Source organism: Vulpes lagopus, chromosome 1, assembly GCF_018345385.1.
Source record: "Vulpes lagopus strain Blue_001 chromosome 1, ASM1834538v1, whole genome shotgun sequence".
Classification (NCBI taxonomy): Eukaryota; Metazoa; Chordata; class Mammalia; order Carnivora; family Canidae; genus Vulpes; species Vulpes lagopus.
This window is the reverse complement of record NC_054824.1, coordinates 161,100,198-161,123,255: the sequence shown is the minus strand read 5'-3', so window position 1 is coordinate 161,123,255 and position 23,058 is coordinate 161,100,198. Positions and strand designations below refer to the sequence as shown.

The 23,058-nt window shown below is 36.5% G+C and overlaps 1 protein-coding gene and 1 non-coding gene across 7 annotated transcripts in view; both read right to left on the bottom strand.

Moving 5' to 3' along the window:
• Window positions 1-23,058, bottom strand: part of RABGAP1L (RAB GTPase activating protein 1 like) — a 737,000-nt gene that overhangs the window by 621,511 nt on the left and 92,431 nt on the right. For 5 of the 6 annotated variants that reach the window (XM_041753512.1, XM_041753528.1, XM_041753506.1 and 2 more), the window contains one exon: window positions 4,569-4,635. The exons of the other annotated variant lie outside the window; for it this stretch is intronic. In XM_041753512.1, the coding sequence (XP_041609446.1) occupies window positions 4,569-4,635 (67 nt within the window). The remainder of the gene's footprint in view (window positions 1-4,568; window positions 4,636-23,058) is intronic. 6 annotated transcript variants of the gene reach the window in all.
• LOC121474718 lies at window positions 22,264-22,371 on the bottom strand. Its single transcript, XR_005983493.1, has one exon. It is a non-coding gene; the product is annotated as a U6 spliceosomal RNA (small nuclear RNA).

Sequence of the window (23,058 nt, the reverse complement as noted above, 5' to 3'; positions counted from 1 at the left end):
AGGAGACTAAGGTTTGTAATCAACACCCAAGTTGATTAACTTATCTCCCTTTCACTAGCTCCCTCTTTCCCTTCCATCCTTCTGCCCTTCTTCATCTCCTCCACTCTTTAAGACATCCATCAGCACACTCCTGACTCTCACTGAAGCAGCCAGCAGTTCTTATACTGAACGCAGGATCACATACAGCTGTGTGTATGTATGAGCATGGGGCGAGGGAAGGGGGGGTGTTAGAGGTGTTCCCACAGGAAAACAGCACACAGCATACAAGTATATGCATGTGCAGGAGTATTTACTATGGTACTTTACATTTTCTGTACCCATTTCCTCATATTATGAAGAGAGAGTGCTGAAAGGAACAGATGAAACAAAAACTTTTTTACAGTTTTACCCCCACAGACATGCTTCTCTGAAACCTTATAAAATTATTTCAGTCATTTGGTAATTACAATGCAAATTTTCCTAGTATATTGGTGGTATTTAGCCAAATGAACTGTCGGCTTGAGTTTAGGAACCCTGCGTTCTAGAGATGAAGTATACTCAAGGCCATGTAAAGAAAACTCACTCAGCAACTTGAACACATACATATATTCATTCATTTTCACTCTCTGTCTCCATCTCTCTCTCCCCACCCCTTTCTCTCTCTCTCTCTCCCTATGCCTTTCCTCTCTATTTTCTCATTTAATTCCCATTCAGAACAAGTATGGGCATCTGACCCCAGAAAAACCAATCAATTTCTGGAAAGAGCTTGAGCTGTGCTTGAGTCTAAAAAGATGAACTAGTCCAATCAAAAAATTTCTTTCCATTGACAAATGCCAAGGGAATTGGGCAGTTAGCAGTAGAGCTGAAAGTTTTATTCAGAGATCAGGCCCTGACAAGCCACATATCAAATGAAGTGATAAGATAACAGAAATTATAAAGTAGGAAAGAATACATAAAGAAGAGCAGAGTATTAAGAAACTGCTAAGTGGTGAGAGAAATGGAGAAAACAACAACAACAACAAATTCATTAATAATGATCGTGCAGGGGCAGCCCGGGTGGGTCAGCGGTTTAGCACCTCCTTCAGCCCAGGGCCTGATCCTGGAGACCCGGGTTCGAGTCTCACGTCAGGCTCCCGGTGCATGGAGCCTGCTTCTCCCTCTGCCTGTGTCTGCCTGCCTCTCTCTCTCTCTCTCTCTCTCTGTCCCTGGGTCTCTCATGAATAAATAAAATCTTTAAAAAAAAATTATCATGCAGTCCAAACACAAAAGCAGATACTGGGAGGCAGGGAAGGAGAGAAGATAAAGGAGGAGAGAGAGAGAGCGAAGGGAATGGAAGGGGGGGGGGGGGTAAGAGGAGGCCAAGGTAGGAAAAGGTGAGAGAAAGAGAAAGTTAAGAAGCAGAGAAGGGGAAGAAGGTACAGAAAGAGAGGGAGGCAGAGCATCAGAGCCTGCCTGGGAGCTGGGGCAGCAGTAGAAAAAGCAAGAGCCCACCCTAAAAAGAGGCTCAAAGAAAAGGTAAGCCCATGGAGGGAGGTGAGACAGACTGAAAAGTCTAGATAGCAGAGACCACTTTGCAGGTTTAGATACAATTTCATGAAGATCAACAAACTCTTCTGTGTCTAAGGTGTTCTAAACAGAACTTTGTTCCTTATTAACCAAAATAGCCTAACTCAACATAGTTTTGTCTTTGTAGTTCTCACAATACACTACCACAGTGATCTATCTTATACATCAAAAGCCCCCAATAAAAGTTTCTCCTCATTAAATATGGCATTTTTGTTATTGAACTAGACATTTCCATCACACACTCTGACTTACTCCCAGCCTCTAATAAAGATACTTCTTGGGGTGCCTGGGTGGCTCAGTCAGTTGAGTGTCTGACACTCGGTTTCAGCTCAGGTCATGATCTTGGGGTTGTGAAATCAAGCCCCGAGTCAGGCTCCACACCCAGAGGGGAGCTTGCCTGAGGATTTCTCTCCCTCTGCTCCTCCCTCTGCTCACTCTAGTTTTGCTCTCTCAATAAGTAAATAAATCTTTAAAAGAAAAAAAGATACTTCTTCAATTATCTGCTAAAAAGTCCTTCCTGACCCATCTCCCGCACCACAAGTAGGGCTAACAAAATCAGGAATGGCAGTGAAGGGACATCTGGACAACAAAAATCTCTACCCAAACTATGCCAGGGTGGAACCGCTAAATGCCCTCCTCTTAGGAAAATAAACTAGGAAATACAGACAGAATATGGCAGTTTGCAATGGGAAAATAGGCAAAAAAGCCATAAGACAAAGGCCAGAGAATCACATAGTAAGCCACAGATGAACTACTGTCAAGTCATGAGCAAGCATAAGCTATAAAGTCAAGTAGGCAGATGGTAGGGTGAAGCAAACACATGGTACTGAAAAGACATAACATACACAAAAAAGTAAAAAATATAAGTTCATGCTAACCCACCCATTCATTAAGCAAATAGGAACCTATTATAAGCCATGGTGTATGCCTATAAGTATCCAGCAAGGAAAACAAAACAAAATGATCCTGACCCTCGAGAGGTGACAGGCTAATGCTTTCCAATCAGCAGTCTGTGACCCATTTGTGGATCATAAAATCAATTTAGTGGATTATGGTCAGACTTGTTAATCAAGTAGAAGAAAAAATAGCAGAGTTCCTCACTCATGTAAGGGATAAGAACTGTTTCATGAAAATTTTATTTCTGCCTTTTTACACATCCAGATTACAAGCTTACTGGATTATAATGTAAATGTACTGGTAATTGTGAGTCCAGCTACCAGTCTAGTGTCAATAAATGGTTAATTGTAAAGATCTACAAACTTTCTGAGGCACTTCTAGGACTTTTAAAATGTATTCCAGTTCCAAGAAACCTGGTTCTACTTAGTTTTCAGCTCTTCTTGGTACCTTGCTATTAGACTCTTCCTAGGTACTATAGGGGAGCAAAATTTGCCACCAAAAATATATCTGTTAGGCATGCGGGTTATTTTCAGGCTGATTACTTTTAAAAAAAACAAAAGGTCAGAAAAAACCTTTGACCTCCCCCTTATAGTCGCCATAGATAACTACAGTATAAAATAAAGTAGGTGACATAGTCAGGGAGGAAATTAGCAGAGTCTGTTTCTTTAAATTCCTATATCCCATTGTTTCTGAGTGGTCTAGCAAACATTGTTTTTCATCTTCCTATGAATTGTCTTCCTTCCCCTTGAAGTCTCCAACTTCTACCCCTTCTGGGGTGGGTAGCTCAAAATGGCAAATAAGCCTCATTGTCTGACTGTCTGTAAGCCTCATATTCTTATGGAGCCCCCATACATATGTAATTAAATTGTTTTCTCCTACTAATCAGTCTCTTGTCAATTTAATTCTTAGACCAGACAAAAGAACCTTGAAAGGCAGAGGAAAATTTTTCCTCACCAAAAGCATCAATAGCTGTGGATCAAAAATTCTCATTTCCTTACTCATACAGTACAAGTATCTTCACCAAAAATATTCTCGCTACTGGAAGAAAACTGAGTCTCTGTTATTTGTATCCCCCTAAAAAACAATTTTATTTATAATTTGTTTAAATACTATATAATATATAAGTAATCTATCTGCCTAAAAAAATATTTTCACTTATAAATATGACTTTCTCTCTCACGTAGATCTTATATTAAGTTTATAAATTTATAAAAAGTCTCAATTCATGTAGCATATTAGAAAATATTCAAAGGGAAAAAAAGTCAGCATCACTTTAAAGTTATCCAAGATAAATAGAAGTCTCACAATTCTGAAATTAAGTATAATTGTAGTGTTTTCAGTTTGTCAGAATAAAGTCTAAGAAAGTGAAATTTGTTTTAAAAGTGTTCATGTATTCAAATGAGTCAGAAGAACATAACATCTTGCTCTAGAGGGCAGAACTAAGGTTAATTAGGCAGTAATAACAAATATGATTTTTGATGATTACAAAAAAATAACCTTGTAATAACCAGAATATATTTCTAAATCACCAAGTAATATATTCATTAAGTGCAATACAGAAGGTAGTTCTGTTTAAAAGTTAGGATAGTCAGCTATTTTTACATCAAATATCAACTCTCAAATATATATCAACCTTCAAGAAAATTCCTTAAATAATTACCACTCCTACAGTAAATATACTTTGAAGGACAGGTAATAAACGAGGATAAATTCACAAAGGGAAATGCTTTCAAAAAAACAAAAGCATTCATCACAGTACTCAAATTAATAACAGTGCATTAAAATAAATGAAAGGCACCATAGTCACTCTGGATATGCCTGTTATAATCATGTACTTGTTATTTTAGCTCAAAGAAAAGGTATCTTTCTAAGAACCCAAACAGATGAATGGATGGACATTGTCGTAACAGTATCCTTTTATTTGCTTACAGTTTGTTTATGACATTTTGGTGGAAAGTTTCCTAAATCTCTCTTATAAGTAATTTTGAGTTTCCAAAATTATTACTACCATACAGTTGAAAGTTAGAAACTCTGACAATATTACAAAACTTTAAAATAGAAAATACTTCTAAAATATAAATTAACTATCATCTATACTTGGTTAATGTGTTTAAGATTATCATTACCATATCCAGTAAATGCATGTCACTGTTCTTCACGTTTCGACCTGGGCTTAATAACATTCCAAAACATCTGAAAATATTGGGGGGGAAAAAAAGGACAAATAAGGTATCAAGAATATATAGAAGCCCAGTGAGCAAAAAGCCTTTTTATAATAACTATACAGTCTGAGCTCTGTACTTACAAATAGCTTTAGTTTTTTAAAAGAAACACCATTAAAAAAAATTCATTAAGATACATAATAAAATCACATAGATAAAGTTATCTAAATTCCCAGATCTTTATTTCTGCATGTAAGAAATTACCAGTGATCAGAAACTATAATAAAAATGGCCACAAGTTATTGACTGAAACAAAATACAGTAGTGAGACATGAACTGGTTTCTAGTAGAAATGAGACTTTATTTGCCTTGGAGTTATTTCAAACATAGAAGTCAAAATCAACTACCCCAATTAAATAAAAAAAGATTTTTAAAAGACTGTGCTCAATCTGTATCAAGTCAAATTAACAGAAAGAATTACCCTGGTCTTCAATAGTCATTTTCACTGAATAGCCTGCTAATATTTATTATACCTTAAGTTTGAAAAAACGTTTTATGAAACTCGTTACTAAATATGCCGTTATACTAGTGAAGATATTATCCAACATACAATATACAATTAACTATTTTCTTTTTCTGTGTTTCCTGATTCTAGAGAAGCTTTAGGAATCCCATCAATACTGCTACTACTTTATTTGTCAAGGATTTTTACAAGCTATAAAAGTCAGCTAATTCCAACATTTTTATATTTGTTAGGTTATCATTAATTCTGCTTTTTAGTAAGAAAGTAGAGTCCAGAGAAATTCAACAATTTATTCTAATCCTTTTGTCTATTAAATAGATCTTATAACTCTAGAAGCAATGTGATCTGCCTTCAGTATCCCTCTGCCAACAACGCACATTCACACTTACTAGTGTTTTTATTGTAGTTTTCCAACATATAAAATATGCTATAGAACATTTCACTCAGGAGTAGAGAATGTAAATAAATTAAATATGTTAAGATTTTCTAAATTTCAAAATACCGGCACCTAACATGTCATTACTCAATCTGATCCTTGTTATTTTCCAAAAGTTCACTTTTCTAGTAGCACATCTTGTTTTTCTGTGAACAAATTAAGTCTATCCCAATATGAGTCTAGTAAGTGATAAAACAATACATGCTTCCTGTTAGTACTTGAGGATACCTTGCTCAAGGCTCTTTTTTGGCATCCAAAAACAATCAAGTACATGACAAAGATAAAAAGTCACTGAGCTCTGAAGATAACTTTCCAAACCCATCACTGTACTACCTAACAAAATGTAATAATGTACTATGAAGGAAATAATACCCTAATATCCACAATTTTAGTATAATTACACTGCTATAATCTCACTATGAACTCCTGTAATAAACACTACAAATTAAATGTTAATTAAGCAACTTACTGTACTATTTCTTTTACCACTGCCTTAAATACTTGCTAGGCAAGGATAAAGAAGTGAATTCTTTTTTTAGATATGAAATTTGGTCCCCCCTGCCCCCAACTAAAAAGGTAATAGGGACAGAAGACATCTCTCACATTCCCTATATGCTTTGTTTTGGTTTGTATCTCTCATGTTTTTTTTTAAACAATTTTCTATATTATATAGAGAGCTTTTAAGTTACAAAACTATTATGTATTCACTTTAAAAGTTAACGGATACCAAAAAAAAAAAAAAAGTTAACGGATACCAAAATGTATAAAGAAAACATAATTTACCCTTCTTCTAACATCAGCCCCCTTAGGAATCAATGTTAACCAATGTTAACAATTTAGTATGCAACCTCCCTACATTTCTTTTTGCTCTTTTTGAAAACAAAGTTTTTTATCATTTTGTTTGCCAATCATTTGCAGGTAAATGATAAAATTGATACAATTTTATATTTTCCTAATATTCCCATGTTAAACTCTACTGCAATAAAGAACCTTTAGAGGTTTAGGTTTTCCTTAAATGGCAACGCTCTCACTTATTTTGATGATCTTTGATATGCTGCTCTTTTCCTGGATTATAAATAAAATATCCTGCCACTGGGGCACCTGGGTGGCTCAGTCAGTTAAGTGTCCAGCTCTTGATTTCAGCTCAGGTCATGATCTCAAGATTGTAAGCCAAGTCAGGCTACATGCTCAGTGCAGCATCTGCTTGTCCCTCTCCCTCCCCATCTTCTTCCACCCGCCCCCCCCCCCTCCCCGGCCCTTTTTCTCCTTCTAAAATAAATAAAATAAAAACTTTTTTTTAAATCCTGACACCAACCGGTAGTATGACCTTAGAGGAAGCACCCAACCCCTTGAGCTTCTGCTTCCTCTTCTAGAAAACAGGAAAGGTGTAATACCCAAACTCTAAGGAGTTCTTCCAACACGAAAATTGCAGTTTTTTCTATCAAGCTGTATTAGTCATTTTCAAAATTATATTTCATTAAAGCACATCAGGTTTCCTACACAGACAAGCAAGGTTTATTCGGAATAATGTGTCAGTAATTAGATATTATTAGTACCACAACCACCTAGCGCGAATATTAAGTATTTCATTGGGGAGGTCAAAGCATTCAACCTTTTCTTGTTAACTCTATAAATAATGTAGAAAACTGTCATCACACCTGTTTTCTCAAGCAGCTCACAGTCTATAGAGGGAGAAAAATACAAGTAAACAGGGAATTACAACCTGATACGGTAAGTTCTACGATCACTATACAAACAGAATGTTAATAAAGCATAAAAGAGACATAACCGATATTATTTATAATATAGTACATAGCTGACCTAAAATTTGAAATCAAATCTCCCGAGAATGAGATATATTAACATTATTACATTAATTATGGTATATACTGTTTATTAAATACCTTAAGTCAGACATTAGTACTTTGCTGCATTTACACTTCAAAACAACCTGTGTATGCAAAATGCAACTAGTTTTCATTTTGGTAGAAGTGATTTGTCCCAAACAACACAGCTATTAAGTTAAAAGACTGGGATTCAAGCCCATGTCCATGATCCAAAACTGCAGGTCTTTTACACATTATACTCTGTCACCTCCGTAGCCTATCAGGAAAGATTACGAATTCTCCATGTGATCCAGGGCAAGTTATACTGCAATATCTCACTTTCTACATTTCTGAAATACAAATGCTATCTGCTTACAAGTTCGCTATGTTCATGTAAGCTGAAATGAAAACCCACAGGGTGAAAGTACACTGTAAACTAGAAAGTAGTTCCCAATTATAAATTATTACAATTGCCACTATTATTTTTTTAAGATTTTATTTATTTTAGAGAGAGAAAGAGCACAGAGGGAGAAGAAGCAGCAGTCTCCCGGCTGAGCAGGAAGCTCCACACAGGGCTCCTGGGATCATGACCTAAGGCAAAGGCAGATGTTTAACCAACTAAGCTGCCCAGGAGCTCTGACAATTGCCACTATTATTAAGAAGAGAAAGTTTAACCTTCCATAATACCTCTGAGTTTTTACCCAAAATAGAACTTGAAACAGTTTTTAACACCAAGTTAGCATCCACACAAACACCAGAACTTAGCAAATCTAGCATTGCTTTACACTTAAGTGATGGAAGAGTGAGAAAACCACATTAATGTTCTGTAACAGTCAACTTAAATGTTTTGCTTTTGCTTTCCGTCCATCAAATGGTCAGAATCCTATCTACCTCCATGAAGACTATGGATAAAAAGGAAGAAAGGAAAACGAAAGGGGGCAAGCACCTACCAATGTCAGTTAAGGAACACTGTCTCCTAACTGAATTTTTGTTGTTAAAAATGCAAAAGTGACAGTATGTCAGAGGAGGTAAACGGAAATACCAAAAAAAGCTATGTCAATCATATTTTTTCAGACTAAAAGATGAATTTTATAAAAATTGGAATCCCACTCAATCTCATACTGAAGAAGTTAAAAGATAGTTGGAAAAGTTCCCCAGATGAGAAATGTTGGGTTTTTCACTCGCTAAAGGGATCAAGACAGATACACAGGCATTCCTCACTATGCGCAGTATGGAGAACCATTACAATTAACCACACAAGAGAAACTGGGCAAAGTGATGTTAGGATCAATGGGGAAATTTTTAATTGTTCTGCAACCTTTATTTTTGTCAAAACTTTAAAAACTCTTTGCTGTCAGTTGTAAGTATACAAGGAAATGGAGGGGGACAAAGTACACTATTATTTATTTAGTACTTTGTAATTTAAAGCATTCAGGGGATGTCTGGGTGACTCAGTGGTTGAGCGGCTGCCTTTGCCTCAGGGCATGATCCTGAGTCCTGGCACCAGGCTCCCTGCAGGGAGCCTGCTTCTCCCTTTGCCTGTGTCTCTGCCTCTCTCATTCTCTCTCATGAATAAATAAATAAAATCTAATAAATAAATAAATCACTCAGAAACATAAAAGTGCTTTATTTCTTCAGAAACAAGATTGAATAGAGCTTGCTTTCTTTTCATATAATTTACAATGCAGAGTAAGCATTTTTTTCTGTGCCTTGGTAAACACTCATATTCCTTTCTCAGTTTGAATCTGCTTCCAATATTTTATCCTTTGTGCTAAGGATAAAATGCTTTCCGTCCATCATGAAACATTATGAAATATTTCTGAGGGTTCCTTTAATGTGAAGTTTTTGCCGGCATAACTTCCTCCAGGACATCATCCTTTTCATCACAACCACTTTCCTTACTTATGCTGCTAAATTAATCCTCACTATGTTCCTCTAGTGCCTATCTAGATTCCACTGTACAGTGGCAATGTCAACATTCCCATGGTCCTACATCTTTATAATTCCACTTATGTCCTATTCAAATCCTGAAAAGTTATTTGTATGGTACAGTAAAAGTTCTGCCATGCATGCCACATGCATACTGTTTATTGTTGCTTCCTGTCATGCTGCATTTTTTTAAGATTTGAGAAAGAGAGTGAGCATGCACATGTGTGAGCAGTGTGGAGGGACAAGGGAAGAGGGAGAGAGAGAATCCTCAAGCAGACTCTCTAATGAATGCAGAGCCCAACACAGGTCTCAATCCCAGAATCCTGAGATCATGACCTAAGCCAAAATCAAAAGTCAGATGCTGACTGAGCCACCCAGGCTTCCCACATGAATGTTTTCAATTGCATGCTTGTATATTTCTTCCAAAACTCAGCTAAAGAAACCTCATGATCTCCAGTCTTGCAATTACCACTGCCTTTCAATGTGGGAACTAACTTCAAAATTTTGGCTTAATTGCTTGCAAAACTCACTAGAATTTTCTTTCTTATCACAGTCTTTAATCCAAAGTAGAAGTAAATGCTCCATTTCAACCCTAAGCAGCTCTCTATTCCTACTGAAACTTAAAGATGATAGAGTGACTTTACTGTGCTCTTTATATTCACCAGACTTTTTCAGAATGGTTCACACCATAGTTTCATGCAGGGCTTAGGTCTCTTCCTATCTTCATTCTGCTGTCATCATTTCCAAATCTAAGATCACATGCAATTTCACTTTTAGCATTATCACTTTTCATTTCTTTGTTTCACTTTTATCTTTCTTGGCCAACTCTTTAGATTACCCATTTTTGTGAAATGTTACACAGGTTTATTATCACTGAGAGATAAGGATGTAATACAACAACACACTTTGTTGTCTGGTAGTAAACAAAGTAAGAGATACACTATTACCATTATCAAAACAATTTCAAAGTAGTGACGTGACTAGTCCCTGATCTTGTACTTATATATAAAGACTATGGACTGAAGAGTTAATAGCAGAGTCTTTACTTTCTGCAATTACTCAAAACTAATATACCATGATAACAAAAATTTGAACCATGTGGCCTGCAGGACTGGTGTTATTTAACTAAACCAAAGTAATATAAATTTGTGCATTATCATAACTGCAAAGCAAAGACCACTTGCATGTACATAAGTGCTAAAAAATCTGGCCAAGGTGTTTGCCTTCTCACAGTAGCGGTCTACTCTGATTGTGCAGGCTACTCTGATTTCCACTTATCATTCAAAACCAACTCAGTAATTGTTGTACTGGTGATTGAGGTACTAGTGATAATACTACCAATAGTAATAACAGCAAGCATTTATTAAGCATTTATTCTGAGTCAGGGACTAATCCAAGTACTTTACAGGTATTGTCTAAATTTTTTTCCTCTGAAAAAAAATTTTTTAAACATTTTATTTATTTATTCATGAGAGACAGAGAGGGAGAGAGAGGCACAGACACAGGCAGAAGTAGACTCCATGCAGGGAGCCTGACATAGGACTCAATCCTGAGTCGCCAGGATCACACCTGGGCTAAACCACTGACCCACCCGGGCTGCCCCCTCCAAAAATTCTTAAAAGGTATTATTAACAATTTACAAATTAGAAACCGAAGCACAGAGAAATTAAATAACTTGGCCAAATCACCGCAGAGCCAGGATTTAAATCCAGATGAAGGACTCCATAGTTGGTGAACTTAAAAGCCTTGCTAGCTTCAGTGACATTAATCACAGGAAGAAGTCTCTCCGTTAGGTTTTATACTTACCAGCAAATAAGGTTTAAAAAACTGGTTGTTCTTTTCTTTCTGTTCTTCAAGTAGGAAATTTTTACTTTTTTCTCTAAGATTATCTGGGGTATTAGGAGTAATTACTAGGGAAAAAAATAAAATAGATGCTTAGGAGGCAGCTGGTTGGCTCAGGCGGTTAGTGCCTGACTCGATTTCGGCTCAGGTTGTGATCTCAGGATTGTGGGATCAAGCCCTGGGATACTGGCTCCATGCTCAGTACAGAATCTGCTTGAGATTCTCTTTCCTCTCCCTCTGCCCTCCCCTGTCCCCACTCACACTTTCACACATGCGCAGGCTCTCTCTCAAATAAATAAATAAATAAATAAATAAATAAATAAATAAATAAAATCTTTTTAAAAAAAAAATATTTTAAATAGATGCTTAGATCTGCTACCAGTACAGAGAATTTAATCTGCAAAGAGGCTATAAAAGAAAAGGCAGTATTTTTAAGACCTTTTTTTTTCTTCCTTTTTAAAATTATCAACCAGTAAACTTCAAGAACACACAACATCCAAGCATACCATCCTGGGGAAATAATGTTCCCATTAACTCCCACATTATAATGGATCAAAATTTGAAATGCAGAACCATATTCAAATATGAATACTTCCACTAACTCTGTTCAAATACAAAAGAAGAACTTATAGTCAGATAAAAATAGAATATTAAAAAGGATTAGGATAATCAAACCAAGAAATTTCAAAATCTAACACTGCGTTTAATCACTGCTAAAAACATTTAGTAATCATTTTGTTTTACCACTCAATAGGAATAATATAGGAAATTTGGGGATAATGATACATTATTTGGGCTTTTGCATATACCAAATATATATCAAAATAATTAAAAGCCAAGAATTTTTATAATTGAATATACTTGTAAACACAATTTAAAAACATCAAAAAGCATAAAGAAAAATAATATTTTCCCCCACAGCCACTGCTGATTCACAAGGGCTCATTTTCTCCCACACAAAGGTTAATCGAATGTAGGTAAAGATAAAACATCAGCAAAAAATCCTAAAATCAACTATATGAGGAAATGTAAAGCATAAACAACTTGAGCACTTTTTAACAATATAAGAATAATAGTGATTCCATCTGGAGTTCCTGATTCTTTTTCTCAGCTATAATTTCATTTACTTTTTTTCCTTCTAATTACTCTTTATTTCATCTAAATTTTCTTCCATGTGTATTGATACATTTTTTTAACCCTTTTGTCTAGAGTTTTATCTTTCCTTATATAGTTAAAAGTAGAACTGATAAGATTTACTAAGAATAAAGTGTACAGAATGAAAGATCTGACTCTAAGTTACTCGCCCTGAGTAAATGGAAGGGTCAAGTTACAAACTGCTAAGACTGAGGGAGGCTATAGAAGGAACAGGTTTGGAACAGGGTTGGGAATCAAATTTGAGTTTTGGACACCATAACTTTGTTTTGTTTTGTTTTTTTTACAAAAAAAGGGGAATAAAGGGTGGACACCATAACTTTGAAATGCCAAATGAAGATGTGAAAAGGAGTAAGCAACAGACATCCTAATACATTACACTGCTGGCTTTGTCCTCCTCAGAGGGTTCCTAGAAATATCGTACTCAAATTATGAAAACAGTAAGAATTTCTCTGAGGAAGCATTAGAGGAAGAAAATGTAGTTTCCACTTGGTTCCAGTTAATGAGGAACCTAATGAAGAACATCAAATGGAACCAAATATTTCTTCAACTTCAGAAGTCAGTCAGAAGATGCCTGGGACAAATGATAAAGTTCATTATCCTTAAATAAATGAATAATTCAAGTCTTGTCCAAAACATAGTTGTAATACCACAATCCTTCCTTTCCCAACCAGTTTGCCTCCAGTTAATAAAGTGGCTTGGGACACTCTGTGGAACTGGTGTCAACAATTTGAGTACTGGTGGCCAGAAAATAAAGGTTTACCTGAGGCTCCAGAAATATGCTTACTCTGAAATAAACAATATTCCTAAAACATCACCAGAGGCTAAATTGCAGTCATATTAGAGGAAATGCAAGATGGTGGCTAAGAGAGCAAGGATTTAGGAAAGCTGTAAGAGTGAAAGACAGGAAGAGATTAATAGAGTTGAAGTGATTACTTCAGCAAAGGAAGGCATGTTGGCAGGATGGTCAAGAAATGCTGCAAGAGCCAGTCAGTTCAGGTCTGTGAGTTCATGTTCTATTCCTGCTTCTGTTGAGACCTTGCTGCTGCAAGCTTTTGGTGTCAGGTGGTGTATGGTCCATGACAGACCTGTCTTGGCAGACACAAAAGGTTAAGTTCGCCTGCAGTTCCATACAGGTCAGACCTGAGTACCTGACACTCCCAAAAGGATGATCCTTCTCTTCCTGTTACTCACCTGTACTTTTTCATCCCCAGACCTAGAAAATAATATGTTATGCCCTGAGTGTGCTAAGAGAATTAAGATGATGATGAAAAGATTAATTGCAATGGGGAAGGAGAAGCAACCTGATTTGATCACACAAACATCATTCCCTTTCGATAGGTCATATCTTAATAGAGAATAAATGGTAGAGACCCCACAGCTATGTTGATTTGCCTCCCAGTGATTGTTGTGTTCCGCCCTACCCATTCTCAGTGTTGCCTGATGCCTTGAGTACAGATGGGAATGTCTAGATTCTGTACTTCAGGTTTGCCAAGAAGTTACTTCTGCTGCTTTAAATATTTAGTTATATAGCACATAGTTTTATTTTAATTAATAGATTTTTTTGAAGTGGTTTTAGGCTTTCAGAAAAATTGAGCATAAAGTACAGGGTTCTGAAATACTGCCCCAAACCCTTCCTCTACCGTCAACATCCTGCACTACAGTGATATACTTGTTTAACCTTCACTAACTTAATTGTTATCACCCAAAACCCTTACTTTACAACAGGATTCACTTTTAGTGTTGTACAGTGTACAGGTTTTGACAAATATATAGTGACTGCCTAAATCCACCATTACAGGGTCATCAAAATAGTTTCACTCTTCTAAAATCTTCATGTTGCATCTATTTAACACTCTCTCCCCTCCAACCCTTGACCACTAATCTTTTTACAGTCTCCATAGCTTTGCCTTTTCTAGAATGTCATACATTTGGAATCATAGTAGCCTTTTCAGATGGACTTCTTTCACAGCAATATACATTTAAGTTCCTCCTTTCCCTGGCTTGAAAGCCCATTTCTTTTTAGTGATTATTCCATTGACTGCATGTACCTTAGTTTGTTTATTCACTCACATATTAAAAGTCATCTTGGCTGCTTCCAACTTTGGGTAATTATGAATAAAGCTGCTATAAACAAGCAAGGAAACAAATGCCAAATGTAGATTTGGAGGCGGTGTGTGTATAAAATTGGGACTCAGAAGAGACCTCAGATTTGAGATTAAAAATGTGGAAGTCATTCATTTATAGATATATTTAAAGTCATATATTTAAAAAGACTGGGTGAGGTAACTAAGGAGTAAGTGTGGTAGAGGAAAGACTGTTAAACTAATGTCAGGAAGGAAAAATCGAATAAAATATACTATGCAAGTAGAAAGTTGGCCAAAAGCATGGGCACTTCATCCAGAGTAATAAGAGAAAAGACTGTATAGATGAGATAAATTGGTAGACAAGTTGATGGTCATATTTAGGTTCTATTATTTTTTCTATCATCTTAAATAAGAGATCACTGGTTGAGAGCAAACATGGTAGAAGACATGATGGATATTTGAAGAGAAGGTATGAAATAGCCTAGGTAAAAGATGAAATAGCTTGTCTAGTAAAATAATAGGGATGCTAGCAACATAAAGGTACAACTGAAGTTATGGTCACAAACCTCAAGTGAAGTCAATTAGCATGACTATATGCCTGTTATTTCCCCAGCTACATTTAGTTATAATAGGTGTTGGTGCAAAGGAGCAGAAAGCTGGAACTAACTAGAGATGGGAATATGCCAAGCGAGTAGGAAAATGGAAAAGAGAACAAGGGGATTGTGGAGTATATAAAGGAATAATTTATAAAGATAGATAATGGAATCTAATTGGGACAGAGACAACTAATAGAGTAAAAACATGAAGTGAGTGGTGATGAGGGACAGTAAAACAGGATAGGACCACAGAATTAGTCTCAGATCAAAGAATTAGTGGAATTGAGAAAATGAGAATGAATTAGAGAGATAAGAGGTAATGATCAGACAGTGGGATACATGACACTGAGATTATGAAGGGAGTTCAGTCATGAACTCACAGTCAAATTCAAGTATGGTTGTGGAAATAGGTGGTTGGGGAAGAGGAAAAGATCTGTGGACAAGAAGAGGTCAATAAACTAAGAAGCTAGGTTATTAGAAAAATCATCTACATAGATACTGACACTGCCATAAATTAGGATAAGCCTAAAAATCAGAGAATGACAGTGAGCCAGAGGCTAAAATCTTCAAAGAATGATGGGAATCCCAAGGATGTGCAGATAATTGCAATAAGAGAGGCTAGCAGATGGGAAACTCTGAGAGCATTAAATTCGAAGCTGTGAGTTTTCAAGGAGGGAAGAGGAAACAGTCTGGAAGGAGCAAAGACATGCAAGAAGGAAACTCATACATCTCCAGGCCAAAGGTACAAGGGGCTGGAGGAGAAAAAACAGTCATCACATGAAAAGGCTTTAAAGAAAGGAGTAGACTTGGGTGAAAGCCCAGTTTGTGTAAAGTGAAGGGAACATTCAGAAATCAGTTTGGGGATGAAAGAAACTGTGCTGTGACAGACTATGAGTTCCAGAGTATAGAATGGAATGTTCCAAAAGCTGGGTAAAGGTGGAAGATGAGAGTCAGAAGACAGGATATACAGGGGATCAGCATTTGAGTATTGATGGAAAACCCAGGAGCCTTGGACTTCTTAGAAGGCCCAAAAGAAACAGGCAAAACAAATAGATTTCAGTGAGGCTGAAGATTGAGGGTAGGAAGAAGGATCTTGGCAAGAGCATGCAGAGCTCTGGAATACTCTGCTTTACTACAGTTTAGAACAACAAAGGTGTACAAGTCAAGGAAAGGGCAGTACTACCAGAGGAATATTGGCATCCTTTTCCTGTTATTGATGGGGGAGGGGGGGTTGGAATGGGAAGAGAATATGAGTGTAGAGTTTTTATTTGAAGGGCGTGAAGGAAATATAACTACTTCTGAGTATCCAAAGACACTCTTGGTTAATGAGTTTGCAGAATTGTAAACCCAAAAATATATTTACTATGCATCAGCTCATAACCTCATCTCACAAATGTTACTGCTCCGTAAAGGTCCAAAATAGTTGACCTATATCCTCATTAATAAACCTTCAATTAGGCGAATGCTCATTTTCTATAATCAACAAAAACTACAAATACACCCCCAAGGAAGAAAATGGTGATTTTAAATGTGATTCCTACATGAAAAATGAGTCACAACAAAATGCTCTTGTGTTGGAGTCTCTAAGACCACTTCAGGTTCAAAGATTTGCTAGGAGGACTCGCAGGACTCAGCATATAGTTGTACTTCTGTCTATGATTTATTACAGTGAACAGATACAAAGCAAAACCAGCAAAAGGAAAAGACGAACAGGTAAAGTGCAGAGTCCGCCCCCTGTGGAGTAACTGATGACACATTTAATTTCTCCAGCAATGAATTGTGACATGTGTGAAAAGTTGTTTGCCAGGAAAAGTCAGAGATTCAGTGTCCAAGGTTTTGACTGGGGACTGGTCACACAGGCATCCTTTGCCTAGGACATAAGAGAGCCCAGATTCCAGAAGAAAAGTGTTCAGCATAAATCATGCTGTTTCTTCAAAGAGTTTAGGCATTGTGAGCCACTTACATTTCTAGGAATGGTGAGAAGCACTCCCAAAATCCAAGTTTCCAGATGCCATTCAAGAACCAACCTTACCAGCAGACCTTTAGAATAGCAGTTTTAGCTCTACTGTGTTAACTCTCTTCTGCAGAGCCCTATCTTGATATTTACATTCTAAGTAAAGAGAACTTTAATATTAAACAATGTCATCCGTGTGTAAAATACTATAGATTCCTCAGGAGTTCAATTCCTTTTAAAAGACTTAATCTATATAAAGCTTTGATCAGTTAACAAAAGAGTAACAACCTTCTGTAGTATAGTGGAATAATAAAGTAACTCACCAAAATACATGAACCTTAAAGAAAACATGTGAATAACAATTAGAAAAAAATCACAGGAGAGGGAGGTGGCAGGATGGCAGAAAAGTAGGGGTCCTAAACTCATCTGGTCCCACAAACTTACCAAATAACTTTCAAAACATCCTGAACGCCTACAAATTCACCCTGAGATTTAAAAAGAGAACAGCTGGAATGTTACAGAGAGAAAAAGTTTTTACTTCTAACAAGTTTTTCCTTTTTGAGTTTCATATTTCTACAATTACATATCTTGGATATATTTTTCACTTCTGGATTCCCTTCAACATATTCAATTTAATTTTGGTAGATACATGAGATATGGGTATTTGTTTTTTTGTTTTTCCTGCCTCACTTTGTTTTACAATGGTGGAAGTTAGTACCTTCTAACACACGAGCAATAAACACCCAGAACCAAGTGGAACACTGTGTTGGTTCATTCTGTGAGATTATATTCTCTCTTCCTTTCCATTCTGTCCGCCTTTTATCTTGTTTATGTTTTTGTGGTCAATGTTAGGTCTTTATAGGAGTATAGGTCTTCTTGGTTTTTGGCTTTTAATTTTTACTACTTTGTTTTAAAATTTATTTTTCACTTTAGTGGTCCTTTGTTTTATTTTGTTCTGTTTTTCTTTTTCTGTTATTTTCTGGTCTCTGATCTCTTCAGAATCATCTAGGGTGTATTTTATTCAGTTCGTGGTTGATATTTTTGACTCAGCCCACTCATACAGCCACTCTGCACTGGACAAAATGACTAGAAGGAAGAATTCACCACAAAAAAAAAAAGAACTGGAAACAATACTCTGCCACAGAGTTACAGAATTTGGATTGAAATACAATGTCAGAAATTCAATTCAAAAGTACAATTATAAAGCTACTTACTGGTGGCTCTGGAAAAAAGCATAAAGGACTCTAGAGACTGTTACTGCAGTACTGAAATCTAATCAGGCTGAAATTAAAACTAGATTAAATGAGCACCAATCCAAATTGGGTGCTCTAATTGCTAGGGTTAAATGAGGTGGAAGACAGAGTGAGTGACACAGAAGACAAGTTGATTGAAAGGAAGCAGTCTGAGGAAAAAAGAGAAAAACAAGTAAGAGCCCATGAGGAAAGGCTTAGGGAAATAAATGATAGCTTGAGAAGGAAGAATATACATCTAATTGGGATTCCAGAAGAGGCTGAGAGAAAGGATCACAAAGTATATTTGAACAATTCATAGCTGAGAACTTCCCAAATCTGGGGAAGGAAACAGGCATTCAGATCCATGAGATAGAGAAGACTCACCCCCTCAAGCAAGACCCATCTATATGCTGTCTACAAAAGACTCATTTTAGACCTAAGGACACCTCCAGCCTGAAAATGAAGGGGTGGAGAACCATTTATCATTCAAATGGTTCTCAAAAGAAAGCTGGGGTAGCAATCCTCATATCAGATAAATTAGAGTTTATACCAAAGACTGTAGTAAGAGATGAAGAGGGACACTATATCATACTTAAAGGGCCTATCCAAAAAGAAGACCTAATAATCATGAATATTTATGCTCCTAATGTGAGAGCCGCCAAGTATATCAATCAGTTAATAACCAAAGTGAAGAGATAATTAGATAATAATACACTAATAGTAGAAGACTTCAACACAGCACTTTCAGCAAATGACAGATCTTCTAAGCAGAATATCGCCAAAGAAACAAGGTACTTAAATGATACACTGGACCAAACAGATTTCACAGATATGTACAGAACTTTCCATCCGAATACAACTAAATACACATTCTTCTCAAATGCACATGGAACTTTCTCCAGAACAGACCACATACTGGGTCATAAATCAGGTTTCAACCTATACAAAAGATTGGGATTGTTCCCTGCATATTTTCAGACCACAAGGCTTTGAAATTAGAACTCAATCACAAGAAGAAATTTGGAAGAAACTCAAACACGTGGAGGTTAAAGAGCATCCTACTAAAAGATGAATGGGTCAACCAGGAAATTACAGAAGAATTAAAAAGATTCATGGAAACTACTGAAAATAAAGATGCAACCATTGTTGTATCTTTAGGATACAACAAAAGCAGTCCTAAGAGGGAAACATCGCAATAAAAGCCTCCCTCAAAAAACTGGAAAAAACTCAAAATACACAAGCTAACCTCACAACTAAAGGAACTGGAGAAAGTACAGCAAGTAAAACCTACACCAAGCAGAAGAAGAGAGATAATAAAGATTCAAGCAGAACTCAATGAAATAGAGACCAGAAGAAATTTAGAACAGATCAACAAAACCAGGAGTTGGTTCTTTGAAAGAATTAATAAGATAAACCATTAGCCAGCCTTATTAAAAAGAAAAAAGCTTTATTAAAAAGAACCATATGATCCTCCCAATTGATGCAAAGAAAGCAGTTGCAAAATACAGCATCCATTCCTGATCAAAACTGTTCAGTGTAGAAATAGAGGGAACATTCCTCAGTATCTTAAAAATCATCTATGAAAAGCCCACAGCAGATACCACTCTCAATAGGGATAACTGAGAGCCTTTCCCCTAAGATCAGGAACACGACAGGGATGTCCATTCTCACCACTGTTATTCAACACAGGCAAAGCCCTAGCCTCATCAATCAAACAACAAAAAGAAATAAAAGGCATTCAAACTGGCAAAGAAGTCAAACTCTCCCTCTTCACAGATGATACCATGTCATAGGAAAACTTAGAAAACCCAAAAGACTCCACCCCAAGATTGCCAGAACTCATACAGCAATCCGGCAATGTGGCAGGATACAAAATCAATGCCCAGAAATCAGTGGCATTTCTATACACTAACAATGAGACTGAAGAAAGAGAAATGAAGGAGTCAATTCCATTTACAATTGCACCCAAAAGCATAAGATACCTAGGAATAAACCTAACCAAAGAGGCAGAGCATCTAACCTTAAAAACTACAGAACACTTCTGAAAGAAATTGAGGAAGACACAAAGAAGTGGAAAAACATTGGAAGAATAAATATTGTGAAAATGTCTATGCTACCCAGGGCAATTTACATGTTCAGTGCAATCCCTATCAAAATACCATGGACTTTCTTCTTAGAGTTGGAACAAGTAATCTTAAGATTTGTATGGAATCAGAAAAGACCCTGAATAACCAGAGGAATGTTGAAAAAGAAAACCAATGCTGGGGACCTCACAATGCCAGATTTCAATCTGTATTACAAAGCTGTGATTGTCAAGACAGTATGGTACTGGCACAAAAAGAGACCTGACAGATAAATGGAACAGAACAGAGAACCCAGAAATGGACACTCAACTCCATGGTCAACTAATATTGGAAACAACAAAGCAGGAAAGACTATCTATCCACTGGAAAAAGGACAGTCTCTTCAATAAATGGTGCTGGGAAAATTGGACAGCCACGTACAGAAGAATGAAACTAGACCACTGTCTTACACCAGACACAAAGATAAACTCAAAATGAATGAAAGATCTAAATGTGAGACAAGAATTCATCAAAATCCTAGAAAAGAACACAGGCGACAACCTTTTTTAACTTGGCCACAGTAACTTCTTGCAAGATACATCTATGAAGGCAAGGGAAACAAAAGCAAAAATGACTATTGGGACTTCAGATAAAAAGCTTCTGCACAGCACAGTCAACAAAACTAAAAGACATCTTACAGAATGAGAGAAGATATTTGCAAATGACCTACCAGATAAAGGGCTAATATCCAAGATCTATAAAAACCATATCAAATTCAACACACAAGAAACAAAAAAAAATCCAATCATGAAATGAAGACATAAACAAAAATTTCAGCAAAGACATACACATGGCCAACAAGCACATGAGAAAATGCTCCGCATCACTTGCCATCAGGGAACTACAAATCAAAACCACAAAGATACCACCTCACACCAGTGAGAATGGCGAAAATTAACAAGACAGGGAACAACAAATGTTGGAGAGGATGTGGGAAAGGGAGTACCCTCTTGTACTGTTGGTGGCAATGCAAACTGGTACAGCCACTCTGGAAAACAGTGTGGAGGTTCCTCAAGAAGTTAAAAATAGAGCTACCCTACAACCCAGCAATTGCAGTACTGGGTATTTACCCCAAGGATACTGATGTAGTGAAACGCCGGGACATCTACACTCCAGTGTTCATAGCAGCAATGCCCACAATAGCCAAACTGTCGAAGGAGCCATGATGTCCTTCAATAGATGAATGCATAAAGAAGATGTGGTATAAATACACAATGGAATATTACTCAGCCATCAGAAGAGATGGAATACCCACCACTTGCTTCGACATGGATGGAACTGAGTGAAATAAGTCAATCGGAAAAGGACAATCATCATATGGTTTCACTCATGCATGATATATAAGAAAGAGTGAAAGGGATTATAAGGGAAAGGAAAGGAACTGAGTGGGAAAAATTAGAGAGGGAGATAAATCCTAAGAGACTCCTAACTCTGGGAAACAAAGGGTTGCAGAAGCGGAGGTGGGTGGAGGGATGGGGTAACTGGATGATGGGCACTGAGGAGGGCACTTGATAGGATGAGCACTGGGTGTTATATGTTGGCAAATCGAATTTAAATAAAAACAAATGTGAAAATAAAGTAATTAAAAAGAAAAAAAATTTTTTTAAATCACAGGAGAGGGGCATCTGGGTGGTTCAGTAGTTAAGCATCTGACTCTTGATTTCAGATCAGGTCATGATCTCAGGGTTGTGAAATAAAGATCCATGTTGGGTTCTGTGCTGGGCATGGAGCCTGCTTAAGATTCTCTCTCCCTTTCCCTTTGCCCCTCTCCCTTCATCTCTCTCATTCTCTCCCTCTTTAAAAAGAAGAAAGAAGAAAAATCATGAGAATTAAAAGGACAAGTAAATTTATTAAAACATAGTTAAAATAGAAAAAATCCAATTAATATTAAAGCACAAATAAAAAATTTCACATATAATTTAACTTTTGTTAATTTCTTTTTTTTTTTTTTTTTTTTTTTTAAATATGGAACGCTTCACGAATTTGCGTGTCATCCTTGCGCAGGGGCCATGCTAATCTTCTCTGTATCGTTCCAATTTTTAGTATATGTGCTGCCGAAGCGAGCACTTTTGTTAATTTCCTAATATCTTACTAAATAAAAACATTTTATGTAGTTCTTCCTCCTCTTCTCTTCAAATGAACCAAAGAGGTTAAAAATAAAACTAAACTGCCATTATAAAAAAGAATAAAACATTAGAATTTTAGCAATGCTTACTAGTGACATAAAATAATTACATCAACAGATAATTAATACCTCTCCTTGCACCTTCCCACCAAAATAAGTCATACAAAAGAGTCAAATGAAAAAGGCTTTAGGGATAGCAAGACACCCTGGATTCAAATCCTCACATTGCCTCTTAACTAGTTGTATTTCTTAGCAAGGTAAAATAACATACTTTAGCTTCCTCCCCAACACTACCACCAAAAACTTTAACTAAAAAGGTATTTTACAGGACTTCTGGGATGGAAATGGACATATGGCAAAAATCATTAAATAGTTTTTTCTTTACCATTATCACTATTACAACAGCTTTAAAAAAAAAAAAAGCTATCTAAAGTAGCCAGGGGCATCTGGGTGGCTCAGTCATTTAAGTTCCCAACTCTTGATTTCAGGTCATGATCTCACTGTTGTGAGATCAAGCCTACATCACTAAGTGTGGAAACTGCTTGAGATTCTCTATCTCTGCCACTCCCTCTCCTTAAAAAAAAAAATTTTAAATAACCTTTTTTTTCCCCCAGTCCCCACCCCCCAGA